The sequence below is a fragment of the Phalangium opilio genome, unplaced genomic scaffold, assembly GCF_054372755.1.
Source record: "Phalangium opilio isolate 3A_F unplaced genomic scaffold, DU_Popi_V2 ptg000041l_1, whole genome shotgun sequence".
Lineage (NCBI taxonomy): Eukaryota > Metazoa > Arthropoda > Arachnida > Opiliones > Phalangiidae > Phalangium > Phalangium opilio.
In genome coordinates, this window is record NW_028324165.1 from 1,899,090 (window position 1) to 1,911,417 (window position 12,328).

The 12,328-nt window shown below is 37.0% G+C and overlaps 2 protein-coding genes across 4 annotated transcripts; one reads left to right on the forward strand and one right to left on the reverse strand.

Annotated features, from left to right (window-relative positions):
• Positions 1 to 794: 794 nt before the first annotated feature.
• LOC149679265 (uncharacterized) lies at positions 795 to 10,696 on the reverse strand. Of its 3 annotated transcripts, XM_089834950.1 has the most exons (8): positions 10,141 to 10,267; positions 9,843 to 10,071; positions 6,172 to 6,324; positions 5,960 to 6,090; positions 5,085 to 5,167; positions 3,723 to 3,982; positions 3,531 to 3,644; positions 795 to 3,449 (listed from the first exon to the last, which is right to left on the reverse strand). In XM_089834950.1, coding segments are annotated over exons 1-8 (1,521 nt in total). In that variant the 5' UTR covers positions 10,143 to 10,267; the 3' UTR covers positions 795 to 2,900. The 3 variants fall into 3 exon arrangements, with proteins under 3 accessions (XP_089691076.1, XP_089691077.1, XP_089691075.1); XM_089834951.1 differs by lacking the exons at positions 9,843 to 10,071; positions 10,141 to 10,267 and adding an exon at positions 10,558 to 10,696; XM_089834949.1 differs by lacking the exon at positions 10,141 to 10,267 and having other exon boundaries at positions 9,843 to 10,121.
• Positions 925 to 5,723, forward strand: LOC149679266 (uncharacterized). Its single transcript, XM_089834955.1, has 2 exons — positions 925 to 5,399; positions 5,632 to 5,723. Exon 1 carries the CDS (start codon positions 925 to 927, stop codon positions 1,480 to 1,482), a length of 558 nt encoding a protein of 185 aa, XP_089691081.1. The 3' UTR covers positions 1,483 to 5,399; positions 5,632 to 5,723.
• Positions 10,697 to 12,328: the final 1,632 nt, after the last annotated feature.

Sequence of the window (12,328 nt, forward strand, 5' to 3'; positions counted from 1 at the left end):
TCAAGAGTAGCACAGGGATATTTCACTCAAATGAGTGATCGTCCGATCTGTTCCAACCTGAATATTTTTAGATTAAAATCTCATTTTGTATTTGCTCGTGTTAAACATTTTACATTTAAAGGGAGGGTGAAGAGAAAATTAACCGATTTTTATCGATTCTTCTACTAATTATAAGACCATTCTGCATAGTGAAACATCCAGGAAATATCTCCGAATGATTTTAAAACTCAAATTAGCTTCAGATTTTATGGATAATTTGAAATAAGGACTTCCGACCAATCGTGTAACGCCCAGCCTTCCTGTTAACAAAATTTCCGTGGCACGCTCTACATCTCGCGCCACGATTGTCACATCACAAGCAACTTTTGTCAAATCTCGTGCTAACTTTCATTCGGCATGGAGGATATTTTTTCGAAATCGGAAATGGAGGGGGTTCTCAGCCCAGATTTTTCGTTAGCGAATCAAATTAGTTCAGTTAGTTTAAGCGACGAAGACGCCGAAGCTGAGCTGCCTGGACAAGAAGGCAGGGCGTTACGCGATTGGTCGGAAGGGCTTATTTCAAATTATCCATAAAATCTGAACCTAATTTGAATTTTATAATCATTCGGTGATATTTCCCGGATGTTTCACTATGCAGAATGGCCTTATAATTAGTATTACAATCGATAAAAAATCACTTGGATTTTCTTCTTCACCCTCCCTTTAAGGTTTCATGCATGAAAATCTGAGCTCTCCTTTTTTCCGAAATGCCACATGTAAAATTTTGAATCATAACAAGTGTTTGAACTACGCAATTATAACAAAATTGTAATATATTTTAATTTGATGTGAATAATACATGATCGTTTCTTTAATGAGATGTTTTTACTCTGTGTAGGAAAATTCCTGGATAGGGTTTAACTGAAATCAACAATTCTAGTGAAGATGAAAGGTATATTGAACATCATCACGCTAGGATGCGAATTAGAGAAAAACGCTTCAAAATGCGATCAATGTGGTTATGCTACCGAGCGGAAAAGTAAATTGGTCCAACATAAACGCATTCACAGTGATGAAAAACCCTTCAAGTGTGATTTGTGTCACTATGCCTGCAAGCAGAAGAATAATTTGATCCAACATCTACGAATTCACAGTGGTGAAAAATGCTTCAAATGTGATCAGTGTGATTACGCCACTACGCACAAGAGCAGTTTGAACAGACATCAACGCATTCACAGTGGTGAAAAACACTTCAAATGTGATCAGTGTGACTTTGGATGCACGGACAAGAGTAATTTGATCTCACATCGACGCATTCACAGTGATGAAAAACCGTTTAAATGTGATCACTGTGACTATGCTGGCAGGTGGAAGATTGATTTTATCCGACCCGACATCAACACAAACACAGTGGTGAAAAACCATTTAAGTGTGATCAGTGGGATTATGGTAGCACTAAGAAGACTGATTTGCTCAAACATCAACTTAAACACAGTGGGGTAAATATGTCCTAAAGCGATCGGAGTAATTATGGTAGAACGCACACATAGAAATCACATTAAAGGGAATGAGAAGCTTCGTTTGAAAAACCTCTGATTTATATTACAAAAGATAGAATTAATTACTGTGAATTCAAAAATATCAAGCTTTTAATTCTCAGATTTCTAGTTATTTGGCAATATGCATTTGAAAATGCTTCATATGAAATTATTTGAAATCCACTTTTTAAGAAAGGCTAAAACGTTTCCCTGTTGGCTGACGTCACATATATTTCTCACGCGAGATGGGGCCACTCTCTCCGCTATCAGACCCAGTGTTTAGACAGGGGAGAAGCATGGACAAAGCTCGAGACGCGTATACCTCGCGCATATAGGATTGCCGCGCTTTCTTTCCTCACGTCATAGTGATGTCATCAAACAGGCGACCAAGCTCAAGAAGACAAAATTGTTGATATATCGAAACTGAGTTTTCGTGATTTTCCAATGGATTTTAAAAATAGAAACTTTGGTTCAATTATATTAAAAACTTGATGTTTTGAAAGTAGAGACTTGAAAGTGTAATATAATACCACGTTCGTGATAAAATATGATATGAAATTGTAAATTCCCATACCCTTTAAGTATATGATTGTAACTAACCTTTAGCTCAATAGACGGGCGACAATTCTGACCAGAGATTTTTAGAAACGCCGCATTTATACCCGTTTTTGTTGTAAAATTTCGAATCATAACAAATGTTTGAACTACGCAATTAAAACCAAATTTCTCACATCGATTAAACTTAAATTCAAATTTTAATACATCAAGAAGCAATGTCTAGTTAATTAGTTTACTAGGAAGAAGCTATAAGATGCCTAAGTATTCGCGAGCCATAGTCCCAGTCCCCCTTTCAAAATGCGCATACCCTTTAAGTCCAAACACAGACGCAATGTGCATTGATTCCCACGATTGATTATTAACAACGTGAAATTCATTATTACGCACGGTAAATTACTGTGCCGTACATGGAAAATAGAAAGGTTTCGTAAGATACTATTTCTGCAAAAAGTTGTATATTTTAAGGTAACATTGTTCGTGAAAGCCGACGAGGTACCAAAAAAGTTCGATTTTCTATATTAAAACATGTAACGCCCTGCTAAATACCAGGAATGTATACAGGCGTAGTCACACTGATCACATTTGAAGGGTTTTTCATCTTGTTCTTTGGTTTCATTCAACCAAACTTCTCTCATAGTGAATTTTATTTCAGCCTCTTTCACGTTGGTAGACGGTAGCTCGCTCAATAGTTTTTCTAATTCGCTTTTGAAATCCCTGTTAATAATACCGCGTTACGTTGGACATTTCGTTGCTCTTTTTCTCAGAGAAGTTTAACTTTAATTTTTGACACTTTTCCAAAATTTTTGAATTTGCTTGGAATAACCGTTACTTTCTACATCTCTCTTTTCTTCGACGGGTTTTCAACGAGTTGGGAGACAAATACTTCAACTTGTGTTTTGAAGCCGGTGACGTCTTATTCTTTACTAGTAGATTGCATTTTTTCTTGGATAGTGTTTTTGCGTATCGAGAGCGATAACTACATTCAGTGCATCGATAGTTTCCAGATGAAATGTCAGCCATCGGGGCATTAATTGGGGGCTTAAACCATGCCCAACATAATTCAGAAAGGTAATGCTCAAAAGGATATGCTAATTTGGTTAGTTTTTGTGGTAGAAATGACAATGTTTTTAGAATTTTAATTGAGTCTTCAGTAAGACCCGGGCACAAAATAAAACTATCATCGAAGAGCTGCTGAAATATATCCGTAGCAACATCTTCTCGGATCGATTCGCCTTCAAACAATAGCACTTTGATTACGCAGCCCTTAAAGATGTGAAAAACAGATGCTTCCCCGTTTTCTTCTACGATTATTTTAACCGGATCCAACCCGTGCCTTACAATAAGCCGATCCTTCCTCGTTATTTCCAAAAGAATCTTTAAATTAAGAATAATTTTTGAGTTTAATTCTTTTAAAATTAAACCGTAGAAAGTGAACTAAAAAAAAGTAATTCTCGCCTCTTTCAATTCTTTGTGAAGACTAATTTTTTCGGCTATTAAGAGGCATTCCTTTTTATCTTTGTTAAGGAGCCAAGTTTTCAATTTACCCAATCTGATACTTCCAGAAAACCCCTGTAATCATTTATGTAGGTTTTTTTACAATGTAACTAAACAACTATGATAATAGAGGCACCAAGGCTTAACCCTTACCAGGGGTTTCTCTGTATGTTTCATCCGTTTACTGGAAATTTCTTCATTGGAAACGTCATCGCAATTACAAAGATGACCTCTTTTTTGTAATAAATTGTATTTTACAGTTGTTTGGACTAGTTTTGATTTAAGTTCTGGGCCAAATTGGGACGAAAATACCGCCGTTGAGCGCGCCGTCATTTTGATACGATTCTTCTGGCTGTCTCCCTCGCTCCTATAGGGCGTAGCGCACTTATCCCTTAATCCACTTATGGTTGTAACTATTGTGTATTAATAAACAAAAGCAACACTTTATTCACAGTTCGCAGTCATTTCCTGTATATTTCTTGTAAACTGAATTAAATTGATAGGGGAGCATAACGTAAAATTGCTAAGGTGCGCATTCTAAATTTTATCATGCTCTTATGTATCAGACTACAGGTGGTGAAAAAATGAATCACTACGCTAAAGTACATTCCAGAGAAGAAAAAAAATCCGAGAGAAATTTGATTACAACTTACTGCCGAGTCTTAGCTCTGATACAGTTGCTAGGATCGTACATGCTTACATTGGCATTGCAGAACTTCTGGCTCCTCAACTGTGCGCCGAGGTAGGTACGCTCATGCCCGTGAGGTACAGAACCGACTGTGCTGTTCAAGTTACCGTCCCCTTTCCCCCTTTGACTCTCTTATTTTTATTTCCGTCATGGTTATGGCTTATGAGCGGGACCACCGACAGCGAACGTCAGCTACTTCAAAAGACAAACGCCACTCACCGATAGGTTATGACAGCGCCACTCGAAAATCCAATATATTTTAATCTAGATTTTAGTAGAACCCCCATTTATTTCTAATGCGAGTTTACATTAAATGTCAATATGTCTATTTTATCCCTATATTAGCAATTATATTTTGACCTGGACTCCTAGAGTTTGCGACCGAGAAAATGTTCATTATTTCCACAAGAGAAGTGACCACAGAAAAGTATGCCGCAGCAATATGCTACAGGTTCCCTCTAACGTGGTTTCCTCTACATATCACGCTTTCAAACGCTCAGTTAAGAAAAATTCAATTTCCAAGTTCCAACAAGTAGGAAATAGAGTAAGGAGAGTCAAAAAGGGAAGGTAACTTGAAAGGCGCAAGGTATCTCACTTACCTTGGCGCACAGCCCAGGAACCAGACGTCATGATAACCATTGCAATGTAAGCATGCACTAACAACAGCAGCAGCAGCAGAACTAAGCCTCGGGCCTAAGTTGTAAACAAATTTCTATCTGATTATTTTTCTCTATGTTGCGCTGATTGTGCAACGACTTTTATTTTAGGTTAAGGTATATTTAATCCATGAGCAAACGTTATAACATTTGTAAGGAAATTTTTTATACCAAGTTGACTGTGATTCGCGGCTTCCTTTTCGAGTACACTATCGGAAATGTTGCCGATTGACTCAGTGGGAATACTGTGCAAACTATATAAAAAAATAATAATCATAAGCATAAGTAGCAATAAAAGATGAATACACCATGAACATATACACTACTGGTATTATACACTATACTGATGTGAGATACTACTGACTTAAATGAAAATTTCTCTCTCGTTATTTATCTGAGAAACACCTGACATGAATGAGGTTTCACTCGTTATTGATACAACTGACGTACAGAAGTTTTCACTAGTTATTGATACACCTGGCATACGTAAGTTTTCATTCGTTATTGATCCGAGATACATCTGACATAAATGATAAAATATTCACGTATGTGTGTGCCGAATATACAGTTGGTAAATTGCGGCTGAGTATCGAATCTCCAATATAAGTTAGTTTTAGTGATTCTTGGATGAATTCTCGAATTTTTGTGATATACGCAGCTGGTGTCTCTCGGGTGAATATTAAATGTCCAATATTCATAAAGGCGTATCTAACCTCAGCGAATACTCGATGTCCGATATTCATCCGAGATGCACCTACTGATTATAAACCTACAAACAGTATAAAGTGGTCCCTGGAGTGATTCTTCGATGTTATTCACCCGATATTGCTATCAGGAACCTTCATTTCTTCAAGGCTTTACCTTGGGCGTAACCATATCCATGGATATTTTAAGGGAGTGGTAGCATTATAGCATGAGTTAGTGCGCGCGTCTATAGCATGCATATTCAAAGATGTATAAATGCACGATAGTGGTAAGTGTAGGTTTAACCACTTTAATCCATGAATGGTTTGTCTATTTCAGCCGGTGAGATTCTATTCAAATACCTTTCAATTTCTTCTTGAGGTTGTTGCTGTATGGAAAATGGAAGAGACAATACTAGTCCATATGATTCAGGTTCATATTTAACTGGACCCGCTATGGCATAATCGTTGTTTCCATTCAATCCATTCTTTTCCTAATTATTCAAACAATTAACTACTAAATTAACCTGATTTTCGATGTTTTTCTCGACTATAAAAGGCAGAACGTTACAAACCGTAAGATCTTCAACTTCATTTTTCAAGCTTCCAATGATTCCCTTGAGCCTTTCAATTTCCTCATCAAGCCTCCCAATTTCCTCTTGTTGCTCATTTATTCTTAACACAATTTTGATTCTCTCTTTCTTCATGTTAGACATTGAAACGTCACACTAAAAATTAAAATACACACATTAAATGGGCAAACCAAAGCTTAAAGGGGGAGCAATTTTCTCTAGTCCCGAACAGTGAATAATTTAAATTTATTTTTTTAATCAAGATTATTTCCGTAATTTTAAAGTGTAATGCTTCCATCCTATTTCGATTTATTCCTTTCGTAAATAGGAAGATATCTTATGAATTACGTTTGGTGTTGACACTCTTGGCAATTATTTTGCTTAACCAATTGTAATACAATTTGAATAATTCCCTGCAGGCTTTTAAATATGAATTATGGTACTCAAGACCCGGATTATTTTTATATAACAAACGTACATCAGGCTCCTATGCTCCCTAACTTTTAAATGGACACTGGCAATATTTTTACTGGACACCCGCGCCGTCTGCTTTACGCCGTCAGCTTCTGCTTCCGCGAATTCGATTAAATAAAGACTCCCTTACATGAAAACTAGGATTTTATAGGAGGAAAACTAGGATTTTATAGGAGAAAAACTAGGATTTTATAGGAGAAAAACTAGGATTTTATAGGAGAAAAACTAGGATTTTATAGGAGAAAAACTAGGATTTTATAGGAGAAAAACTGTGCTTTTATAGGAAAATATTTGAATAAAAATGCTCATATATAGTACTATTTTGGCGTAAATTATGTAGAAAAATCTCGTAAGAAAAAATACTTTACTTTGAAAAGAGGAACTTAATTAAAATATAATGTAAAAAAATCTGAGCAAGCAAAGAAAGCTCCGCAATTTCGGTGTCTAGTCAAATGTGATCGCGATAAAATCATAAAAGAGCTAAAATATTAGGATAATATAAGACATGTTCAAAACTATAAGATTTGAAAAGGAATTATGTGAAGATGGAAATCGAGCTGAAGTTTTGCTTTTATTGAAGAAAGGTATTTATTGTTAAAAAGTGGGGTAAAAAAGCTAAACCAGTTGAAGGGCGAGAAAAGTCACGGGTTTGCCATGCTCCAATACACCTAAAAATAAATTCATTCAAAATTTACAACGGCCATACGAGTTTCTAAACCGGGCTTTCACGAATGAGGGGTGATCTTATTGGTTCGCTTAGAAATGCACAGAGGCAGAATTTTAGTGTCAGATTTTCTCAGATATCATGGCGAAGAAACTGTCGTTAGCGGTTGTCTAGGTTCTATATAACAAATTAAAAGGTAAATTAAAAGAAAAAGCCTCAGATTTTTCAAAGAAGCGTTTTAGAAGAGGAAAGGAACCAAAAAGGGACAATTCAACACTTAGGTAGCAAACAGTTACCCTAGTCCCTACTCCCTTAATAACCCGTTACTGTAAACTAAACTTAGGCTTAAGACTAGAGTAAAGAAAGCAGACGAATGTTTTCGGCCAATGAAAAAATGTCACCTTTGAGTTTGTATTTCTGTTCACTAGATGGCGCTCGCTTCATTTTCAATCTGCCCCTTAACGGACGTATATATATAGCCAGCTTGTTTATTTTATTTTTAGGTCTATAAACAGTGTCCATTTCACCTTCCCTCCGTGAGGGCCGTGGAAGAACACTATGTTAAATTAAACCTGACAAAATTGCGCCTGGGCGGGAGCTAGTGAAATCCCGCCCCAAAAACTATCCAGGGTTCGTACAAAATTTTTGGAATGAAATTCCCCGACTTTTCCAGGTATTCCCTGACTAAATTCCACAAATTTCCCTGACCATTTGCAATAAGGTACATGGCGAACATATATGAAAACCAATCTAAATTCAGTCGAATCATTTTGGCACGAGATATTATTATAAAAATTAGACAATTAATTCGATTAAATTTAACTTTAGGTAAGTCATAAATAACCTGAGCGAGCGAATTTGGCGCTCTGGTCTAATCTCAGACAACACATTTTCTGGTCACCCTTATACTGTTATCCATTATTTCCCTCCATTATATTTTTCCCTGACATTTCCCTGACTTTTTAGGTCCATTTTAAATTTCCCTGACTTTTCCCTGACCTTTTAGGCTCATTTTCAATTTCCCTGACTTTTCCAGGTTTTCCAGGTCGTGTACGAACCCTGCTATCCTTTCCCACGCGAATTGAAATGGCTCTATAGAGAGCTTTCAGTTGGAGGAGGAGCTGAGTCTATAATTTACGCTGCTGTATTTACGCTGTCGGTTTAAAGCAGGAATGAAGCTGAGACCACCCAATATGGCTACCAGAACAGAGGTAAGACTTGGGAGGGTGTGACGTACTACTATCCCATCTGAAAGCTCTCTAGACTCTTATAGAGAGCTTCCGTTTGATGATTTAAGGTGGAATTCATAAACGTCGGACGCAACGCAATTTAGTACAGGCAAAGGCAGGGCGTCGCGCGCAAAACATAGAGATACAAGAGGAACAGTTGAATTTTCAGCTTTGATTCGGGTTCAATGGAAGCGCCCCTTCGCGTGTGTGATAGGGTGAGTTGCTTGTAGCGCCATCTACATGCGGCGAGGTAAACTAAAATATTACTAACCCCATGTTAACACTCGAAGCTGCTTGAAGTTAAGAAGCTTCGAGCGCGTTCAGTACTTGGGAGGGAGACAACGCGGGTTCGAATCCCGACGGGGACGTTTTATATTTAATTAATTTTTATTAATTTCCGTATTAATTGGCCATATGTCTAATCAGCGCCACTAGCGGATGGTCTGAAAACTACTCCCAGACCATCTAGGTATATTTAAGAGGGTTTACAGAATCATAGCCAGGTGGCTCGAACGCCGCGCCATCTGACGGAAATTCTGCACACTCGCTTAAATATACCTAGTCTCTATGGGAGTAGTTCTCAGACCATCCGCTAGTGGCGCTGATTAGACATTTGGCCAATTAATGGAAGGAAAAGTGTTTGTAGAGTAAAGAGATGTTTATTAACAGAGAATTAAAACATTTGCAAGATGAAACATTACGGTATTTATTTTTTGATCAAATTGAATAGCTCCTTCGCTCGCCGATAGGGGCGCCACGTATCAAAAACCCTATCACACACGTGAAGGGGTGGGATGGAAATTTTCGTAACAGAATGTCGCGAGACCCCCCTTGCAATGGTTTGTCTAGGTTCTTAATAGTGTTCTAATCAGTCTGGGAAATAGCACACTTCCTCTGGTCCAAAACCAGTTTATTAATTGCCTGGACTTGTTTTTTAATTCAAGAAGTGGGGGTTACTGGTCCTCGGGACCAGTTTATTAATTGCAAATCTATTGGAGAACAAAGGCTGGGACCACTTTATTTATTCGGACACTAGGGGGTCACTGGTCCCAAGGACTAGTTTAAAAAATATCCTTATTTCCCAGACTGGTTCTAATGTCTATGGCGCAAAAGGAGGAAGTTTGCGCACGACGCCCTGCCTTTGCCTGTACTAAATTGCGTTGCGTCCGACGTTTATGAATTCCACCTTTAAATGATTATTTTTCATTTTGACGTGTACTTCAGCTTCTGTTGTGGGTTGTGTCTTTATGACGGGCGTGGAACGCGTTTTTATGGTCAAGAAGTTAGATGGACAGAGGAATACTTACCGAAAATGTTGCTTCGAGGTTATATGTTTTTGGGTCAGGGTTTCTTTCAGTGGGTCCAAGATCGCCAACAAAATGTTCACTGCATACGTAATGATATTTTTTAATTTTATCGGGCGTTAACTCGACTCTTCCACAGGCTTTTATCCATCTTATACACTTTTCTAATTGAGTTTTTGGTTTAGGGAAAGGGTAAAAATCCGTTCCCTTTACTACAGTTTTATCTAAGAACCTGGAATCATTCCGACAACCCTTGTAACAACAGTTTCTAGTGCGAACCATAATTTACTATTTATATTACATAAAATAATGATAACTGTTCCGTTAAGGCAGTTAGCACTAACAAAATGCAGCGCGACACATTAAGCCTTCATCAAAAAAAAAAAACAGACGACGACCGATGACGATAAGAACGGAGCTAGTGTGCGCAATTTCTGCGCATGGTGTGCGGGACAGTGCGGCTAAGAATCTCCCATTCTCCCAAAGAGCCAGAACGAGTGAAAAGGGTGGAAGCCAAAATAATTTCGGGGTAAAATAGTGTTGCCCACATATTTCACGTTTTTCGTCACTATCTCACTCCAGAATGAGTAGCAGACGACGCGTTCTTCAAAAGCGCAAAGATAAATAAGCACTGGCAGACTTGAAAATAGCAGACTTAGAAATAAGGATAATTCAAAAAAAAAAAGAACAGACGACGACCCAAGTAAATGGTACTTACGATGGTTTTGAACTGTAGAAACATTTTCTAAATGAATTCGAAGCTAATTTATCCATTACTTTTAATGTATACATCTCGTTGAAACCAATCTATACCTCTTGACCTTTAACCACGTACGTGTTTACGTTACAATGATCACATGCCGTGTGCAATGAGATTAAAATTCAAATCGGTTTACCGCGAAAGCGCGAAATAGCTGATATTTCGTTATTTACTCATATGGCCCTCAATCTCAATCTGGCAGAATGCCATACCAACAGAAAGAAAAAAATCTCGGTCAAAACTTCTGCCGGACTCGCGTCGTAAAAATAGTTCCAGTCAGAACTAACTAGCACACTCGCCCATAAAAACGGAACAAAAAAATCATGACGCTGTATAATTTAGCTATAACAATTTTCAGGCAAAGAAATATCTATTAATAAACACACTTAACGGTTAATAAGAATTTAAGACAAGTTGGGAAAGCCAAAATATTACCTCTCCGAGTGGAGATGACTATCACTACCCCTTAAACAACCTAAATATATGCATCTATCGCTTTTTTTAATTCTTTGCAAGTGCAGGAATTCAATTTTAAAATAGTCAATTGTTCAAGCCTTTTCAATATCTCTCAATTGCTGGGGAAACTCTACTCTCTTGCTATACCTCAACCGTATTCTTAGTCTACCAGTATGTAGGGCTCGGGGTTTTTTGGTCGATTTTTTCGGAAAATACGATTAACTACAAATAATCGAAAACTATTCAGAAGTTTATTCGTTTAAACAATACAACAATTTTAGATGATATTTTTTGAGATTGAATAATCTTAGTAAGATTTTAACCGACAAATGTATGCAATCGAGAAAATTTTCGAAAAAAAATTATGTAGAAAAAAGGGTCGTACTCTACGTTCGGTTAAATTAAAAATATTTTATGTTATAAAATCCACTTGCTTTGAAGTCTAACTTTTAGCGTAATATTTTGTAATTTAAGCTTTGTAAAAAATATGCAAATCATTTTTTTGAAGTAGACTTTCATCTGGAATATTGTCACTAATATTTTTTATTAGAATTTAACATGTATACGCTTATCTCCGTATCAGTTATTTATGATCAGATCGCCAAACTCAATTATTGTTACAATCTTTTCGATAAAACCCAATTCCAAAAAGCCATAGTTATTACGTTAGTGGACTCTATCTGTGATATTTTCGCCATAGGGATCTCGTGATACCGCTTACCGTATCGTCGAAATGACGATAAAAGCAACAACAATTAATGTGTAACATCAGAAGGGGATAATAGATAATGCTGGATTTAATTCAAAAATGGATTTCTTCGAAACCCATCCATATTATCTCAACATAAACGCCCTAGACTCGAACAAAGAGGGGTTAATGTAATATAAAAGGGTTAAAGTAAAAAGGGGAAGTGAAATAATATTTGAGGATCACCAACATACCTATTTACCTAGATATGCAATCATTTCTCTTTATTGATAAACAATTGCAGAAGTTAAAACAAAACACAGACAGACACGTCAGGTACAAAGCCTGTCTCTCAGGAGAAGTAAAAATCCACTCGTCCCTACCGCCAACTATATTTCAGAAGGACACACTCGAAACATACATATTTTGATCATTTAGTTGAAAACGACTTCTCTATTCCGTTTTTATTAACTAACGATATCAATACTCATCCTATATTAACTTTGGAAAGAGTTTCATGATACAGTGGAGTAATGTCTCAATTTTTCGCTTTACAAACTATTAACTGAATCCAGGCTATCGACT

Coding starts and splice junctions, on each gene's coding strand:
- LOC149679266 (XM_089834955.1), top strand. CDS start 925: ATGAAAGGTATATTGAACATCATCACGCTAGGATGCGAATTAGAGAAA.
- LOC149679265 (XM_089834949.1), bottom strand. CDS start 10,121: ATGGTTCGCACTAGAAACTGTTGTTACAAGGGTTGTCGGAATGATTCC. Junction 6,325..9,842: donor ACCTCGAAGCAACATTTTCG/GTAAGTATTCCT, acceptor TTTAATTTTTAG/TGTGACGTTTCAATGTCTAA. Junction 5,168..5,959: donor CCTCAAGAAGAAATTGAAAG/GTATTTGAATAG, acceptor TTTTTTATATAG/TTTGCACAGTATTCCCACTG.